We start from the raw sequence: 17243 nt of genomic DNA, 5'->3' as shown, positions 1-17243 counted from the left end.
AACTGTCGACACGCTCTTCGAACAGCTTCTTGGTGGGTGTCGTCATCAGGTACTGGATCACTGGGATATGGTGGAGATCAGCCAAAGTGAAGCAATCACAGACTAAGTACTTGGACTTGCTTAGTCTATCATCGTACACGTCAAGAACCTTTGCTAACTTAGCTTCTGCTTCCTCAACAGCAGCTTGATCCGTTGGCAAGCCATAGAATAACTTGAACACTTGTTCAAATGCCAGCTTTGAAGCTACCGGGTCGAACTGGTGAGCTTCTACTTCCATCCAAAGGGACAGGACAGCCATGTTCTTCGAGCCAGGGCAGAGCAGCTCGGTGCCTTTGTCTGGATGCTCGTGAGCTATGTACTGAGTGATAGCTCTTGATTCTGTTAATCCATTGGTTAAACAGTTCACTACAAAGCTTATATCTATATTCATCAGATTGATATAGAAATGTAGGAAGAGTTACCGTATAGCTGGAGGTCTCCATCTTCAAAGGCTGGAACTTTACCGAAAGGCTGCATCAGCACATTGTTTTAAAGTTCAAAACATCATGGAGATTAGGTTTAAGTATCTGAAACAGATTCAACAACTTGTCTGCCTAAAGTTTCATCCTTTACTTCACTTTGAGCAAGCTTGTTTGGTAACTTTCTCATCTAATGTTTCCGGCAACATGAGAAAATACAGAAACTTCTCTGGCATACTTACGTTTAGGGAGATGAAGGGTTCCTTCTTGTGCTCGCCATCTTTCAACTCAACGTTGACAAACTCGAATTCAAGACCTTTCTCATGGAGAGTGGCGAGAACTCGCCTCGTGCAGGTCGAGGATGGCTTCCCATGAACCTTGATACCTCCCATTAGAGAGAGAGAGAGAGAGAGAGAGAGATGTTGCGGGTAAGAAACACTCCGCCAAGAAAGACCCAGTTCTAGAGGAATATGTAGAGCTACAAGTAGTACTTGAAAACCGCTTATGGGGCTCTCATAACAATTTATAGAAAGTTAGAAACTTTCCAAGTCCAAGTCTTTTTCTCCTTTGCCCTTTTCTTTGGTGTGAAATAGGGCTGACCAACCACCACGTGCGGTAACGACCAATCCTACAATTTCCAACCACTGGTCTGCTGGATCCTCCAAAACAACCATGACTTCATATATTGACTCTATGATTCCAAGGATAATAAAATGCTCAAGTGCAAGTACCAGAAGGACAACATAAGAGAGACAATAAATTTCTGAATTTCAGAAGTTTGTTTAACTGATATATGTGGGTGTTCAGAACTTCTGAGCCTTCTTCCAAGCCGGCCTTCCCGTGATCTCGGCCACCCACGAGCTGACATGCGGACGCTCCTCAAACAGTTTCTTGGTCGGTGTTCCTGACAGGTACTCGATGTTTGGGAGGTGGTGGAGATCAGCCATGGTGAAGCTGTCTGAACCCAAGTACTTGGACTGAGCCAACCGAGACTCGTAAACATCCAGAACCTTTGCCAGCTTTGACTCGCTCTCCTTCACGGCTTCTGGGTCAGTTGGAATACCGTACATTGGCTTGATCATTTGCTCCCACGTAAGCTTTGAAGCCAGGGGGTCGAACTGGTGAGCTTCCACTTCCATCCAAAGCCTTATGATTGCTATCTCCTTGTCTTCATGAGAAAGCAACTGGGTACCTTCCTCCATGTGCTTTTGGGCTATGTATTGTGTGATTGCCCTTGATTCTGGAAATCCATTTGTTAAACTGTCAATGAAACCTCTCTAAGAATTGCCTGAATGTAGAGGTTCTAACTTATGGATTACTAGCCTTTGAGGTGTGTGATGGATTGGCATTGCAAACTTACCGAATAGCTTCAGGTCTCCATCTTCAAAAGCCGGGACTTGCCCAAACGGCTGCATCAATATGGATTCAAGAGATCAAATGCAAAGGTTAAATTCTTTGTAGCAAATTACCAGAAGAGAAGCAACATAAAAATGTTTAGTTGCAAAGGTGTGTGGTTATGGGTGATTACATTGAGAGAGAGGAATGGTTCCTTCTTATGTTCACCATCTTTCAACTCCACATGAACCGACTCAAAGGTGAGACCTTTCTCATGTAGAACGGCAAGAACACGCCTGGTGTTTGTGGAGAAAGGATGTCCACGAACTTTATAGACTGCAAATGCAACAGGATATGCCATTCAAAAAAACAAATCAGCAAATTTGGCAGTGAAAAACAAGACTAAGCTTTACAGGAACAGGCAAACTAATGGATCTGATGGTGAATGATGCCTAATCTGATCAAAATCTCAAAGTTGATGAAAGAAGATCCAAAATAACCTTTGAGGTTTACATTTCTTCAAACTGATTTATATCCACTTCCATCGGGTTCAAAGACAAATGCATCAAGTGAAGAAATGAAAAATTTAATATCAACAATGATGGCTACCCTTTTCAGGCAAGGTACTCAAAGGTTCATGGAACTTTTCCAAAGAGCATGACAAACTATCAGTGCAAGTTTGGAGGTTGAATTTAAGGGATACAAGCGAAATTTCCACATTCAAAATAACCAACAGACAATTAGTGCTGTGTTGGCTAATACGGTACCTCCTTTCTGCGATGTAGAACCGCATGCTGATTCACCATGCTCAGGCGCAGCAGGACAGAACTACGAGAACACAAAAAATTCAAGAAAGAAACATCCGATGAGGATGAAAAGGAGATACCGAGCTTGATTTGGACATCATGATAGACAAAAACAGAACAGGATCTCAAGAGTTTCATAGAGTAAATGTGTTGCTACTTGAAGTTCATTTCCAGTTGAATTACCATGAACTGAGACGGTCAAAGACTCAGAGCTAAAATCAGTCGGTGGTACAACGCAAATCTAGATACTCAACCAAGCTCACAGCATAATTCACCAATTCAAGAAACCATCATATGAATCTGATTCAATGGCAGATCAACAACTTGCTGTCAAAAACTTCTGGTTATGATTTATAATTGAATTACGGATCAAAACAACCCAAATTTCCCGTTAATTTTTTGCAATTCACCGGCAAAAAGGAGCAGAATTGCATATTCATCGCCATTTACAGATAGATAAGCTTTAAAGCAGTCATAATCACTCGTATGGAATGGAACAAGGTTCACAGGAAAAACAGTTTTCTAATAACTAAAAAGCGAACATTTGCCAGCAAATTATACGGAAACTCAAATCATGACTGTATCGTCACAGAGACTAACCCTAGCCCTCATCGCAACCACAAATCCTCCGCCGATACCTCTAATTCTTTACACATCCAATCCAAGTCTAGTCCTCCGATTTTTCTCTGACTCGACTTTCTCGGGAAACAAACAGAAAAAAGTTGACTATTATGATCGAGACGCACCTGGTTGTCGGGATCGGACACGGAGCGAAACGGAAGCAGGAGTAAGGTAACACTGCCAATGAAAAGAACGAGTCTTGCCGCCATTGATGGGTCGACCGAAGATCGTTGTTGTGATCCACCGGTCTTTCCCAGGAGTCGAACTAAATAATGTTTCTTCTCGACTTGGACCAAGAGTCGAACTAAAAATATGGGCGTTTTTTTTTTCAAGTCCAATATTCTGAAAATGATTAAAAATATATTAAAAAAATTAATAGAAAAAATCCAAAATTTTCCCGATATAGAAAAAGAACTGTAAAATTTTCACGAAAAGGCTAAAAAAAATAGAACTTCCACAAAGAAAAAAAATAATTTTCCATTTCCAAACAAGTATTGGAAAAAAAAAACTGTAAAGAAGGAAAACATTATAAAAATGCCCATAAGTAACATCTAAAAGTAATATTTTCCAGAGCTTAAAGAGGACACTAATCCCAACATTAATATGCAATAATATCACATATCAATCCCAACATTAATATGCAAATCCATAATTACATTATTTGGACCAAAATCATAGATATTCTTTTATTATAACCAAAGTTGCAAAGAAATTGATTAAAAAATGTATTATTTTTACACTTTTAAAGCTCAAACACAGAGCATATCTCTCTCTTATTCATATTTAATTACATACCAACATCCATTTATTACCACACAAGAAAATAGATTAAAAAAACACTTACACACATACAGTGTAATAACACAACATGAACAAACCAAACATACACACAGTTGTTCTGTAATTTGTTATTTATCAGTTCAATCTCTTCTTGATGTTGCTTGACCAAACGGCGGGATCACAGGCCCTCTGCCAAGAAGGCCTGGCCCTGATCTTGGCCACCCACTGAGCGACACGTGGCCTCTCCTCGAACAGCCTCCTGGTCGGGGTCAAGTACAGGAACTCTATGTTGGGGAGGTGGTGAAGATCCGCCAACGTGAAGCTGTCACATGCCAAGTACTCGTACCCGGTCTCGGCCAGCCGCCTCTCGTACACGTCCAGAACTTTCTCGAGCCTCGACTCGTTCTCCTTCACGGCCCCTTCGTCCCTCGGGAGGTTGTAATTCGGCTTTATGACTTGTTCCCACGTCAGTGCCGACGCCAGAGGGTTGAAGCTTTGAGCTTCTATCTCCATCCACATCGTCAGTGTCGCCATTGTCTCGTGGCTCTGGAAGTTCAGCAGCCGGTTCCCTCTTGTGCTGTGGACGTATGCTATGTATTGTGTGATTGCCCTCGATTCTTTTACGTTTAACAATTTCATCTTCGATCAATATTATGTTCTCAATATATATTCATATATAGTGTATAAGCTGCTGAGTATAATAAAGCTTACCGATCAGCTTAACTTGTCCATCTTCGAAAACCGGGATCTGGCCAAAGGGCTGCAGCAATATTGTTCAAGATGAAAGGTTCCATCTTGTATCGATCAAATGTTATATATAATATATAGTATAAAACGTGATGTCGGGCTAAACATTTAGATATATATCGATCAAATTAATGGTATATATATAATGTAATATATAGTATGGTTATTACGTTGAGATTGCGGAGGAAAGGTTCCTTCTTGTGCTCGCCGGATTTCAGGTCGACCTCGATGGCCTCATAGCCGATGCCTTTCTCGTAGAGGGTGGCAAGAACACGTCTTGTGTTTGTCGATAAAGGATGCCCATGCACCTTGTAGCCTGCCATATACAATACATTAATCATACGAATCCATGACTCCATGACCATGACACATATATATATGTATGTATATATGTATAACCCATGAAAACATATACACCAACCAAACGTACCGAAATCTTTGCTCTCGGATTGATCTCTCCAACTAAAAAGCTTGAACACCATCTTCGTGCAATCGTTCATAACTATGTGAAAACACACCAACGAGGATAAAACGGGGATGGACCGTTGTTGTTGTGCATTCGATCATATATATATGTAACTACGTGTATTATATATATAACCGATCAATGCTCTGATTAATTACAAACATATTATATAATATAATATAATATATTGTGATAAAGACGACACTCTATGGAACAACTTTTGCGTTGCCGAGGTGAGGAACATCTTTCTTACTTGACACCTACGAAAGATACGATTACTATTATTATTATTATTATTATTATTATTATTATTATTATTATTATTTTCTCCAATAGATGGTTCTATAGAAAGCAGAGTTGTCTCGATCTTATTGTTATTATTATACAAAACGAATCTTGCAAAGTATGGTGTTTGTGTGCGTGTGTGTGTGTGTATAATATATATATATATATATATATATATATATATATATATATGTGTGTGTGTATATATATATTCGAGTCTTATATACGTTCCATTTAACTAATTATGAGTAATTAATAAATAGAGGCGATTATATTAAAGTAAGTAATTCCAAAAGAAAGGTGTAACGACGGAATGTGTATTCATCAAGCGTCGTTAAAGGATATAGAAGTTCTTTTAATTATACAGTTTGCAATACGATTGGTCCTTTTCATTAGTGTCTCATTCGGATTATTCAACTGTAAAAAAAAAAAAAAACAGATTTGTGAAAGTAGGACAAAGGACTAAGAAAAGAATCCATCCAAAAACCCAGAGTTTTAACGAAAATAATAATAATAATAATAATAATAATAATAATAATAATAATAATAATAATAATAATAATAATAATAATAATAATAATAATAATAATAATAATAATAATAATAATAATAATAATAATAATAATAATAATAATAATTTACACTCACCGGCAAATTACGCCACCGCCACATCTGCCGTCTCCGTTTTCGGCGATGGATGAACGCTCCGGATACGGGTAAAACGTTTTGCCTTGGGCTGTTATTGGGCTTTTTATTCGGCCCAAATGTTTCTCAACTCTTTAATTGCAGTATAGTCCTTCAGTTTTGCATTTATTAGAAATTTACCCTGAAGTTAGTCTCAGTTCTCAGCTTGAGAATTTCCCATAAATGTATTGTGAAATAGGTAATTACGTATTATTTTAGTATACACGAAATTAAAATACGAGGCCAAAGGTGCAATTAATATTATTAGCTGCGAAAAGGTGCGATTTTAAAATTTCGCATTAGTGGGCCTTATCTTATGATCAGAAAAAATCTTAAATTATTAAAGAAGAAGCCGAAGCTTACATGACACGCCCCTACCTCATGATCCACTTGGAAGATCGAACGGCTATGATCGGAGATCTAGAGAGGTGTACTGTGTTCTTTGTTGCATCTGATTGTTCCCAACTGAAAAGCTCTGAGGGCGCGCGAGTTTTTGAATTTATTTATTTCTTTTATCTTCCGCCACAGGATTTCATCGTGATGTACGACTAAGGAAGGGAAAGAAAAATCCGATTGATGAAGAGGAAAACCCTAGGGACGATCAACAGGAGGCGAGCGAAGAAGAATCGGAAGATGAACGGGCCATTGGAGAGACACCTGCAGCTTCAGCTTGAACAGTTCTCTAAGCTTCCCTTCGGTGGGCATCATCAGTCTGCGAATGCTGCTTCGTCGGCGTTCCAGAATCTGCTCGATTCGGAGTCATCGGAGCTCCGTTCACAGTTGGATGCCGTCGATGGGGATCCCGGCGGTGACGAGAAGGATTTCATCCTCAGCCAAGATTTCTTCTGGTAATTTTTTCGTTACTCGGGTCCTAACACATTTCCAATCTGTATATGCGGTTTAGAAATCTGTCGCTTCCTGTTGGTTTGGTCCGGGATTGGTGTTTCGCACTTGGTCTGGTGTCATGATGTTTCCAAATCGTGCATACGGCGTTGATTTCATAGGCTTGGTAGGGCAGTAAATCTTTGGAACTTTAGTTTAGGTCGACAAGTGATGCTTCTTTTGAGCTCTTCATGAGTTTTATTTCGAAAAGTTTTAGCTGCTGATCATTTTCCTCATTTATGATTCAGCACACCGGATTACATAACCCCAGATAATCAGAACCTGTTGAACGGCTTGGACTTTAGCAAGGTGAGCTGATAAAAAGCTAGTGATGTTAACCGAGGTTTATGTTCTTCAATATTCCTTTAGAGTTGTTTCATTATTTTCTTTTCTAGGAACACTCTCCTTGCCCGAGGTCACCCGTGAAGCTAAATACCATTAAAAGCAAAAGGTGTCGGCAGGGTAATTTTTCTTGAAACTGGTTCTTTCAAGATGTAATTGTTTACTGTCTTGAATGCACGAAGTAAGATGTATAGTGCTTCAGGATTTGTACATGGTAGCAAAACAAGAGCATTTTCAGATATGCGAAGATTGAGAATTGAGAAAGAAACACACTTGACAGTTAGAGGATCATCTGTTATTTCTTTTATTGTGATGTTTGTACTTCCGTTTCTGTAGACACTCGGTTTGTTTGAAAAGCCTGGAACTTGTTAAATTTTCCATGGCTTTGCATTTCATCTATGTTTTGCTTCGAGATCTCTCACATTCATCTCCGGCAATTTTGACAGTTTATAAGCTTTATGTAGCTTATTTCTTCTCGGTTTCCTATTGAAATTTCTGTGTTTGTGCAGATAATTCTGCATTGAATCACTTAAGCCCTATCCTGTCTACAAAACAAAGAACAGATGAACCAGAGAGAGATGATATTGATTTGGATGAGATCATGATAGAAAAAGCTGAAGCTATTGGTGCAGAACGGTCTGGGTATGTTTCACAGTCTGCAGTTGCTCTGCGGTGTCGGGTTATACCACCCCCGTGCCTCAAGAATCCATATCTTATGGATGATTCGGAAACAGATGTAGATCCTTTCAGATACCAAAGGTCAAAATGTGCTGGTAAGTCTTTTTTTACTGTCAGTTTTCAGTCAGAAATTCGCAAGTTTTCTTTTCTAAGCTACCTAGTAGTCTGTCTCAGAAAGTATTCTACTTGAATCTTGTAATTCGTTTACAAGGCTAAAAAGGTTGCAATGGTTCTGAACCCATTATACAGGTTTCTTCCCAGCGAATACAGGTGGGAATGGTTTGTCAAGATATCTCACAGATTTTCACGAGATCCAGGTAACAGGAAACGCCTCCTAGTTTTGTGTAACTTTCACATGAATGATAGGGTTTTTGCGCTTCTACTAAATTAATCTTGTTTGCTTTGTCCAGCAAATTGGAGCTGGGAATTTCAGTCGTGTATATAAGGCTGTGAAGAGAATTGATGGTTGCTTGTATGCAGTGAAGCATAGCACGCGGCAACTCTATCATGAGTCGGAGAGGTAGGTTCTTCTAGTTTTTCTTATCTGAAATAACAGGTCACTAATGCATTAAAGAATAGTTCATTGTGTTTGAATCAAATTACTGGAGTCATCAAAACCCGAACTTTTGCAGGCAGAAAGCTTTGATGGAAGTTCAAGCTCTGGGGGCTCTAGGTCAATCCAGTCCCATATTCTGCCTTCTCGTCTTTACCTGTTTCCCGATTCATCTTTTGGGGTTCAAAGTAGTGAAAGCTTATACACCTTGTTTGCTCATGTTTTCAGGATTTCATGAAAATATAGTTGGATACTACTCTTCTTGGTTAGAGAATGATCAACTATACATTCAGCTAGAACTGTGTGATCACAGCTTGTCCGAGACATCTTCTCAAAAGTTTGCAAACAGAGATATCTTGGTAATGATGTATCAGGTAAGCATCTGTTCTGCATGTTTCATTTGATAACTGGTTGGAAAACCCAGATGGAATATTTATGTTAGTGTATAAGAAGCCTTTTCTTTTTGTTGCATTTCTTTTATATGGTAGCGAGAAAAAAAGAGTGCTTATTTATAATTTCAGGCAACTTATTTGGATTTAAAATCCGACGAAACTATCTCTTGCAGATAGCAAAGGCACTGCAGTTTGTGCATGAAAGCGGAATAGCTCATCTAGATGTTAAGCCGGATAATATATATGTGAAGAACGGGAAATACAAGCTCGGAGACTTTGGATGTGCAACCCGGTTGGACAAGAGGTTGCCGGTAGAAGAAGGGGATGCTCGTTACATGCCTCAAGAAATACTGAACGAGGACTACGATCATCTAGACAAGGTCGATATATTCTCGTTAGGAGCCACGGTTTACGAGCTGATCAGAGGGTCTCCTCTGGCAGAATCCGGGAATCAGTTTCTGAATATAAGGGGAGGGAAACTTCCTCTTCTCCCTGGCCATCCCGTCCAGTTGCAGCATCTGCTTAAGGTATGAATTCAGCCTCTGCCATTACAGTGAGGATTTTGAACGAGAGCATTTGACCCGACAAAATGTCTGTGTGGCATTACATTGGCAGGCAATGATGGATCCTGATCCAACGCGCCGGCCTTCTGCTCGAGAGATCCTGGAAAACCATATTTTCGACCGGATCAATGGGTCATAAAATCCACGGACCATGGTTCCATGGATGAACCAGATTTTTGTACATTATGGACGGTGGTGTCAAGATCAAGTGAAGGGATGGATGTAAGGTATGGGGGAAGAAGAAAAGTTTTGAATGGGTCGCTTCTCTTCTCTGCAGCAGATTTTCCCCAAGTGATTGGTGCATAAGGTAGTTGCGGAGAGCCTGTTTCGTTTGGTTCGACCGTATAAATGTTATGAAGCAGATCTGAAATGTAATCTACTCTGTTATCAAAATATGGGCCTTGCTCTCTTCTAAAAATGCCTTCACCAAAAAAAAAAAAAAAAGATAATATCTAAAAATGCATGAAAATCACATGAAAGTGATAATAATAAAGCCGCATTTTTTTAATTATAAAGAGAAGTTTAAATCGTTCCGAGAGAGAGTGTGGATTTCTATTGAAATATTGAAAAAGAAAACTCGTCCTGCTAGTATGTGGGCCTTGGTAAATTTACGCCGAGGCCCAATATCTTAATTGCATAATGAACGGGCCCGGTTGTTTCAAATAGATTCCCTCAATCCCCAAAACCCTAACCCTAGTTCTCTCTCCTCATCTATATAAATCATCCGTCAGCCTCTCGCCTTTGGTATTCCTTCTTTCATTCTCATGGAAGCCCTCTCTCTTTTGCGTTCTGGCTTCTCTCCCGGGGGAGATTCTGTTGTATGGTCGTTTTCCTCGTGATTTCTTGTTTTCCCTGGTTTCGGACTCTCTGAGTTTTTTGTTTTGGTACGATTAGGGTTTTGTAGCGAGGGCGATGATGTTTCAATCTACCTATTTTATGAGGAGCATATTTCCTCTGATTAGAAAAATCACCAATGGATCCTTCTGAGCCTTCGCTCCAATCCCTTTGTTTTTTCCCTCTCATGGTGTTAACTTTGCTGTGGGAGAGAGCCAATGACATGATGATGCAATCTTCGGAATAATTACATATGTCGACCCAAAACTCAGACTACAATTATCTGATCATAGTGCTCTCTCTCTTCTTCTTAATTGTTTTTCAATCTTTGTGTTTGCATCGACGTGCGTGCGTCTGGTCTTATCACTGAAATTGAGAAATTTTCTTGGTAAAGTTTTCGTTTTTAGTTATGCATTGATCGGATAATTTCGAAACAAAGGGTCGGAATTGGGCGGGATGAACTCCTCTGACCGATGAGATTTGATATCCAAACCACGAATCTGTCTTGTTCCAACAAAAATTGAAGATCCATCTCTGAACATGTTTTACCAACTCAGTCTTCTGGAGAATAGTTGGAAGAGATTTAATTTTCGCAAGTGAATATTTAGAATAATGAATCAATGGGAATGGAAAATCTCCCGACCGAAGTGCAGTATACACACACACACACACAATGTGTGCGCAATGACTCGAGGGATATGCAAAAGTTCCCACAGATTCCAATCCTGCAATGTGGCTGACGTTTTCCTGAGTCCGACGGAAATCGCAACGAGAACAAAAAACTGAATTATATTAAAAACAGTGGACAGTGTAGGATCTTGGTGACTTTTTGGAGTTGTAGGGAAGTTTTATAAGAAACAACACCTGGGCTGGGAATGGGACGTCCTGTAAGAACGGAGTCCGTTGACACTTTGCAATAACGGCCGGCTGACGTAAGCTTTGTGAATTATCAGTCGGCAAAACGCAGCGTTTTGAGTTACACATAAACGTAATTTTTTTCATAATTATAATTATAATATATCGTAGATGTGTTTCTTAAATGGAAAAATAAATAAATCACCTGAATTCAAAAGGCCGAACGGAAAAGGAAAAAATGAAGGAGAGAGAAAAAAAAACAAAGAGGCCAAATGAATTCCTGATATCGTCGTCGTCGTCACCGTACTCTCTTTCCTCCACCGCCTTCTTCTCAGCTCGCCTCTCCGTTTCTGATATTTACAATTCAGCTCTCCACCGATCCCGTTTGGGGTACGTGGTTTCCCGTTTGATCAGGGTTTATCATCTTACATTATTTATATGTTCCGATGCTCAATTTATCATTCTTGTTTATATAATTTCGGATTCCTCTTGTTTTCTGTCGGTTGTCCGCGTATGTGTGGTTAATTTTGTTTTCTTTTTCTGTATGGGATCGAGATTGTTAGGGTTCCATCGGCTTCTTCAGGTTGGTGGTTAATTTCATTGATTGGTGTTGGTTTTGGATTCGTCTCTTGTGCGAGATCACGCTGAAAATGTCGTTTTCGGTTCCAGGCAATCTGGTAGCTTTAGTTCGTCGTAGCGTTATTTTTTAACCGATATTCCTCTTGTGCTATTGTAACCGCTAAAGAGCTGAACTTCTTGTTTGTTTTCTTATTCCTCGTGTAGTTTGAATCTTATTTTGGTACAAATTTGACTGAAACAGTGGGTTTTCATCTTGGAGACAGGTCCAGGAGAGAGCGTAAAGCATCATTCTTAAACATGGAGCGTAAAACCATTGACTTGGAGCAAGGATGGGACTACATGCAGACTGGTATCGCCAAGCTGAAAAGGATTCTGGAAGGATTACCGGAACCAGCTTTCGACTCCGAACAATATATGATGCTTTACACGTAGGCCTTTACTATCTTTTGTTTATCAGTACTATGACGGTTGCCTGTTTATAACCGGTACTGATCGTAATTGATTTTTGGTGATTCGCAGGACTATCTACAATATGTGCACCCAGAAACCTCCTCATGATTATTCACAGCAGCTTTATGACAAGTATCGTGAAGCTTTTGAAGAATATATCAATTCATTGGTGAGTCCTGCAACATTTTCTTTTTTTAGGCATCATATGGAGTTCCTTACCATTGTTGTGTCTTGTGTGACTGTCGGGTCTTTAGGCTGGACTTGATTTTTGAGCTGGTTGTTGTAGTTTGGGCTTGTAAGCTTACTTCTTTTTTCCTAATTGGGGTAAACAATAATTGTTGTATGTGGTTAGGTTTTGCCTGCTCTAAGGGAGAAGCATGATGAATATATGTTGAGAGAGCTTGTGAAGAGATGGTCTAACCATAAAGTGATGGTAAGATGGTTATCCCGCTTCTTCCACTACCTTGACCGTTACTTCATTGCTCGGAGGTCGCTTCCACCGTTGAATGAAGTTGGCCTGACATGCTTCCGTGACCTGGTTTGTTATGCTGTCCTGGAACTCCTAGTTATGCACTGCATTAGATAGATTGTAACTGGTTCTCTTTGTATGCCTTAGGTTTATAATGAGCTGCATTCCAATGTCAGAGATGCTGTGATAGCACTTGTAAGTTTGGTATCCTACTATTAGTAATGTAGCGGTATCCAACTTTGGCTTCTTAAGGCGACTTCTAACATAATATGTTTGGTGTCAGATTGACAAAGAACGTGAGGGGGAGCAGATTGATAGGACATTATTGAAAAATGTCTTGGATATCTATGTTGAAATAGGAATGGGGCATATGGATAGATATGAAGAAGATTTCGAGAGCTACATGCTTCAGGATACTGCATCGTACTATTCTCGTAAAGCAATAAGCTGGATCCAGGAGGATTCTTGCCCTGATTACATGTTAAAGGCAGGTTTCTTAGTACCTTTTCGTTGATCGCATTCCGGTTTCTTTCGCGAAAAGATATTTAGCAATCAGTATGCTTATGTTGCAGTCTGAAGAGTGTTTAAAGAAAGAGAGGGAGAGAGTGTCTCATTACCTTCACTCAAGTAGTGAGCCCAAATTGGTTGAGGTGGGTTATGATTTTTATGTGTGATTTGACGCTTATGTTATTTTGCCCGTATGTGTTTTCGACACATAACATGTTGTATTGAAAGTAGTCTGCTAGCTTGCACAATGTGTCAGACTCTTCTGGTGGTCTTCGTTTTTCCTGAAGAGTACTTTTTGTGCTTCATAGGAGTTCTCTGTTTTAAGCACTAATAGCTGCTGTTGACATTTGCTTTTGAAAATAGAAAGTGCAACAAGAATTATTGGTGGTGTTTGCAACACAGCTTCTAGAAAAAGAGCATTCGGGGTGTCGTGCATTGCTGAGGGATGACAAGGTAGGCCAGTTTTGTGGTTTGTTTGATTAATTAATCAGCGCCTTTAATTTGGCACCTTTATATGCTTTCAGGTGGACGATCTGTCCAGGATGTACAGGCTTTACCATAAAATTCCCCGCGGCTTGGAACCTGTTGCTAATATCTTCAAGCAGGTTTGTTTTCTAGTTTCTACCCTCCTTTATCCTTTGTTTGCTTTAACAGAGGGTTATCTTCCTCTTCATGTAACAGCATGTCACTGCAGAGGGTAATGCACTTGTCCAACACGCTGAAGATGCAGCTACTAATCAGGTTCATATTATATTCTTACTCTATCCGCCAAAGTCTCTCAGAGTGACACTGTGACATGTAACTGTTTTTGTCAAGGATGTATGCTTAAATTATCTCCCTAGTATCTCGTATATCTTACAAGTATGAACTGGACCTGGGCTACTCCAGCTGAATCTCTTTTCGGATTCTGAGTTAATCAGGGAGCTCATTTCTCTAACATTATCTAATGAATTGGTGAGGATGTAAGCTAGGGCTTCTTTGGCTTTTAGAAAGTTATTCCATAGTATTCCTAGCTCCTGTACGTTAAAGTTGTAACAATTTAGTGAATAGGTGTTCATTCCCAAACAAAAAATTTACAATTCAGCTCTCCATATGCATTTGCATATAATCGGATTTGCAAAATTAGATGCTCTAAGTTCTTTTTTGGGTTTCTTTAAATTTTCCTTTACACAGGCTGTAAGTACTGCCGGCGTGCAGGAACAGGTAGGACATCCTGACCTGGTTCTTTTTTTTTAAAAACCAAATCTGATTTATGGGACAAAATCTTTTGAATTTTTGGATTCACTGTCTTTTTATGTTTCAGGTTCTTATCAGAAAAGTGATTGAACTACATGACAAATACATGGTCTATGTAACTGAGTGTTTCCAGAACCACACCCTCTTCCATAAGGTCTGGTTTGCTTTTTGAAGCTCCTTTCATGTCGTCGATCCGGGTGCTGTATCTGTTACTTAAAGACTTTGAATCTTCTAGGCTTTGAAAGAGGCGTTCGAGATTTTCTGTAACAAAACTGTTGCTGGAAGCTCCAGTGCCGAATTACTTGCAACATTTTGTGATAATATCCTCAAGAAAGGGGGAAGTGAGAAGCTGAGTGACGAAGCCATCGAAGATACGCTTGAGAAGGTAAATCTTATAATATTTACTGCTTTTGTAGTTCAGTTTCATTTCTCCTGGTATTGGTGCTGAAATTCGTTTTTATTTTTGCAGGTGGTCAAATTGCTTGCTTATATAAGCGACAAAGATCTTTTTGCAGAGTTTTACAGGCAATGTCTCTGCATCTGATCTTTGCTGTTCTTTTAATGTTTAGTTTATATTAGTAGCTCGGTGGGATACATCCAAAATAGTATTGGGATAACAGAATTCGTATTAATGGTTGCTTGCTTATGGGGTTCTTGGTGCTGTTAACAGGAAAAAGCTAGCCCGTCGGCTTTTATTTGATCGCAGTGCTAATGATGATCATGAGAGAAGTATACTTACAAAGCTCAAGCAACAATGTGGTGGGCAGTTTACCTCTAAGATGGAAGGCATGGTGAGTTAGATGAGTTACCTCCTGTATTTCTTCATCTTTACATGTTAGTTGGCCTGAGTTTAGATGCACTCTGTGGTCTATTAATTTGCTTTCAGGTGACGGATCTGACATTGGCAAGAGAAAACCAGAACAACTTTGAGGAGTATCTAGCCAATAACCCAGCTGCAAACCCAGGGATTGATTTGACGGTCACTGTTCTTACCACTGGTTTTTGGCCAAGTTACAAGTCATTCGACATAAATCTTCCCAGTGAAATGGTATTTAATTGGTTTTATATCTGGGAAGGAAAATTTTCACATTGATGAGTTGACACAAATCTTCCTCGTCAAATGATTATTTAAATCTCTTATTCATCGTTTCAGGTCAAATGTGTTGAAGTTTTTAAGGGGTTCTATGAAACAAAAACGAAACACAGGAAGCTTACTTGGATCTTTTCACTTGGAACTTGTCATATTAACGGGAAATTTGATCAGAAGTCCATTGAGTTGGTCGTGTCTACCTACCAGGTATCTGTTGGGTTGGTTGGTTGGTTGTTTTGCTTTGGATTTATGGTTTAGGAACCACTGGCATTCTTCTGGGTTGCTACTATATTCAGTTTACCCGGTGGCTTATTCCAATGTGATTATGGTTGTGTTTGTTTCAGGCTGCTGTGCTTTTGCTTTTTAACTCATCGGACAGGTTGAGTTATACAGAGATCATGAGTCAGCTGAACCTGAGTCATGAAGATCTGGTGAGGTTGCTGCATTCCTTATCATGTGCAAAGTACAAAATCCTAACCAAGGAGCCGAGCACAAAAACTGTTTCCCAGACAGATGTCTTTGAATTTAACACCAAATTCACTGACAGAATGAGGAGGATAAAGGTTTGAAGACGCTACTCGAAACACCGATCTTCTTTGTGGCGATTTTTCCACTGAAACTGTTTTGTGAAAACAGATCCCGCTTCCGCCAGTGGATGAGCGGAAGAAAGTCGTAGAAGATGTTGACAAGGACAGAAGATACGCAATTGATGCTGCCATTGTGAGGATCATGAAGAGTAGGAAGGTCTTGGGGCACCAACAGCTGGTTTCTGAATGTGTCGAGCAGTTGAGCCGGATGTTCAAGGTAACGTACCCTCTCTGTCCTAATTAGGAGACGCGGCACATTAACAGTTGATGCCCTACCCTTTTTTGTTGAACGTTTGTTTGTAAAAAAAAAAAATGCACCAGCCCGATATCAAGGCGATCAAGAAAAGGATGGAGGACTTGATAACGCGAGACTACTTGGAGAGGGACAAGGAGAACCCTAATACGTTTAGGTACTTGGCTTAGTTCCACAAGAAGCCAGCAGTCAGGTGGGTACATGTGTATGAGTATGATTTGGACAGTGAGTTTGTATATTCTTGTCATGTAATGACTCTTGAAAGTTGTCATCTTCGATCCTTCTTTTTTGTTGTTATTACCGATTTTATTATGCATTTTTCTTTTCTGCTTCCGGGTTGATGAATCCCGTGTTACACATGTGATATTGGCGTTGAGTTTATATATATGATGATGATAGTTAATGGTACAAAGTTTGATTCAGTGAAATCATATATATGTGAGGAGGAAGGAACTATTACCATAAAATTAAAAACATGCTCACCGATCCTAGTGTATGTATGTGTGTATACATATATATAGTTATGATTCAGATCCAAATTGCACCAGCTTTCCTGAGGAGAGAGCCCAACTGGTTCCTGACCTGAAGGGACATGACCTGATTAGCCCCGCCGACCAGTTGCTGTCCTATGAAGACGGCAGGAACAGTGGGCTTGCAGCCGAGCCCGACCAGAGCCTCTTCTATCTCTTGTCCGTTGGGCAGCTCGTCCAGCTCGTACACCGTTGGATTCGCCCCAAACCCCGATATCAAAGACTTGATCGCGTGGCTCATGCAGCACGTGCTCCTGCTGA

General features: G+C 39.9%; 6 protein-coding genes across 7 annotated transcripts in view; 2 read left to right on the top strand and 4 right to left on the bottom strand.

The window, feature by feature from the left end:
* Positions 1–937, bottom strand: part of LOC104801263 (glutathione S-transferase F6-like) — a 1209-nt gene extending 272 nt beyond the window's left edge. The window contains exons 1-3 of the mRNA XM_010524474.1: positions 701–937; positions 462–510; positions 18–378 (exon numbers count right to left, since the gene is read on the bottom strand). Of these exons, the coding sequence (XP_010522776.1) occupies positions 18–378; positions 462–510; positions 701–850 (560 nt within the window). The 5' untranslated portion in view covers positions 851–937. The remainder of the gene's footprint in view (positions 1–17; positions 379–461; positions 511–700) is intronic.
* Positions 938–1115: 178 nt separating this feature from the next.
* Positions 1116–3512, bottom strand: LOC104801262 (glutathione S-transferase F7-like). The gene is made up of 5 exons (XM_010524472.2): positions 3346–3512; positions 2561–2621; positions 1987–2129; positions 1819–1867; positions 1116–1698 (listed from the first exon to the last, which is right to left on the bottom strand). Exons 1-5 carry the CDS (start codon positions 3427–3429, stop codon positions 1262–1264), a joined length of 774 nt encoding a protein of 257 aa, XP_010522774.1. The 5' UTR covers positions 3430–3512; the 3' UTR covers positions 1116–1261.
* Positions 3513–3962: 450 nt separating this feature from the next.
* Positions 3963–5327, bottom strand: LOC104801261 (glutathione S-transferase F4-like). Its single transcript, XM_010524471.1, has 4 exons — positions 5178–5327; positions 4918–5063; positions 4712–4760; positions 3963–4617 (listed from the first exon to the last, which is right to left on the bottom strand). The coding sequence occupies exons 1-4, from the start codon at positions 5245–5247 to the stop codon at positions 4136–4138; spliced, it is 747 nt and encodes a 248-aa protein (XP_010522773.1). The 5' UTR covers positions 5248–5327; the 3' UTR covers positions 3963–4135.
* A 1391-nt stretch (positions 5328–6718) lies between these two features.
* On the top strand, positions 6719–10002 carry LOC104801260 (wee1-like protein kinase). Its single transcript, XM_010524470.2, has 10 exons — positions 6719–7030; positions 7313–7373; positions 7460–7526; positions 7916–8179; positions 8334–8401; positions 8495–8604; positions 8717–8757; positions 8866–9011; positions 9203–9556; positions 9645–10002. The coding sequence occupies exons 1-10, from the start codon at positions 6759–6761 to the stop codon at positions 9729–9731; spliced, it is 1470 nt and encodes a 489-aa protein (XP_010522772.1). The 5' UTR covers positions 6719–6758; the 3' UTR covers positions 9732–10002.
* A 1653-nt stretch (positions 10003–11655) lies between these two features.
* On the top strand, positions 11656–16736 carry LOC104801259 (cullin-1). Of its 2 annotated transcripts, none has more exons than XM_010524468.1 (20): positions 11656–11671; positions 12124–12288; positions 12380–12479; positions 12663–12848; positions 12927–12974; positions 13063–13266; positions 13352–13429; positions 13650–13739; positions 13811–13891; positions 13968–14027; positions 14460–14489; positions 14590–14676; positions 14758–14907; positions 14992–15047; positions 15193–15313; positions 15409–15570; positions 15676–15819; positions 15957–16175; positions 16249–16416; positions 16521–16736. In XM_010524468.1, exons 2-20 carry the CDS (start codon positions 12158–12160, stop codon positions 16620–16622), a joined length of 2217 nt encoding a protein of 738 aa, XP_010522770.1. In that variant the 5' UTR covers positions 11656–11671; positions 12124–12157; the 3' UTR covers positions 16623–16736. The 2 variants fall into 2 exon arrangements, with proteins under 2 accessions (XP_010522770.1, XP_010522771.1); XM_010524469.1 differs by lacking the exon at positions 11656–11671 and adding an exon at positions 11846–11864.
* Positions 16737–16888: 152 nt separating this feature from the next.
* LOC104801258 (monothiol glutaredoxin-S1) overlaps positions 16889–17243 on the bottom strand; it is an 879-nt gene continuing 524 nt past the window's right edge. The window contains exon 2 of the mRNA XM_010524467.1: positions 16889–17243. Within this exon, the coding sequence (XP_010522769.1) occupies positions 16981–17243 (263 nt within the window). The 3' untranslated portion in view covers positions 16889–16980.

Source organism: Tarenaya hassleriana, unplaced genomic scaffold, assembly GCF_000463585.1.
Source record: "Tarenaya hassleriana unplaced genomic scaffold, ASM46358v1 Cleome7, whole genome shotgun sequence".
NCBI classification, from domain to species: Eukaryota; Viridiplantae; Streptophyta; class Magnoliopsida; order Brassicales; family Cleomaceae; genus Tarenaya; species Tarenaya hassleriana.
The sequence above is the reverse complement of the archived record's forward strand: the minus strand, read 5'-3'. Positions and strand labels throughout refer to the sequence as shown.

Coding starts and splice junctions, on each gene's coding strand:
- LOC104801261 (XM_010524471.1), bottom strand. CDS start 5,247: ATGAACGATTGCACGAAGATGGTGTTCAAGCTTTTTAGTTGGAGAGAT. Junction 5,064..5,177: donor ATCCGAGAGCAAAGATTTCG/GTACGTTTGGTT, acceptor TGTATATGGCAG/GCTACAAGGTGCATGGGCAT. Junction 4,618..4,711: donor TGGACAAGTTAAGCTGATCG/GTAAGCTTTATT, acceptor TAAACGTAAAAG/AATCGAGGGCAATCACACAA.
- LOC104801260 (XM_010524470.2), top strand. CDS start 6,759: ATGAAGAGGAAAACCCTAGGGACGATCAACAGGAGGCGAGCGAAGAAG. Junction 8,402..8,494: donor CAGATTTTCACGAGATCCAG/GTAACAGGAAAC, acceptor TGCTTTGTCCAG/CAAATTGGAGCTGGGAATTT. Junction 8,758..8,865: donor TCAAGCTCTGGGGGCTCTAG/GTCAATCCAGTC, acceptor TCATGTTTTCAG/GATTTCATGAAAATATAGTT.
- LOC104801259 (XM_010524468.1), top strand. CDS start 12,158: ATGGAGCGTAAAACCATTGACTTGGAGCAAGGATGGGACTACATGCAG. Junction 12,975..13,062: donor GAGATGCTGTGATAGCACTT/GTAAGTTTGGTA, acceptor GTTTGGTGTCAG/ATTGACAAAGAACGTGAGGG. Junction 13,430..13,649: donor GTGAGCCCAAATTGGTTGAG/GTGGGTTATGAT, acceptor TTTTGAAAATAG/AAAGTGCAACAAGAATTATT.
- LOC104801262 (XM_010524472.2), bottom strand. CDS start 3,429: ATGGCGGCAAGACTCGTTCTTTTCATTGGCAGTGTTACCTTACTCCTG. Junction 1,868..1,986: donor AACCATTCCTCTCTCTCAAT/GTAATCACCCAT, acceptor ATATTGATGCAG/CCGTTTGGGCAAGTCCCGGC. Junction 1,699..1,818: donor TGGAGACCTGAAGCTATTCG/GTAAGTTTGCAA, acceptor ATGGATTTCCAG/AATCAAGGGCAATCACACAA.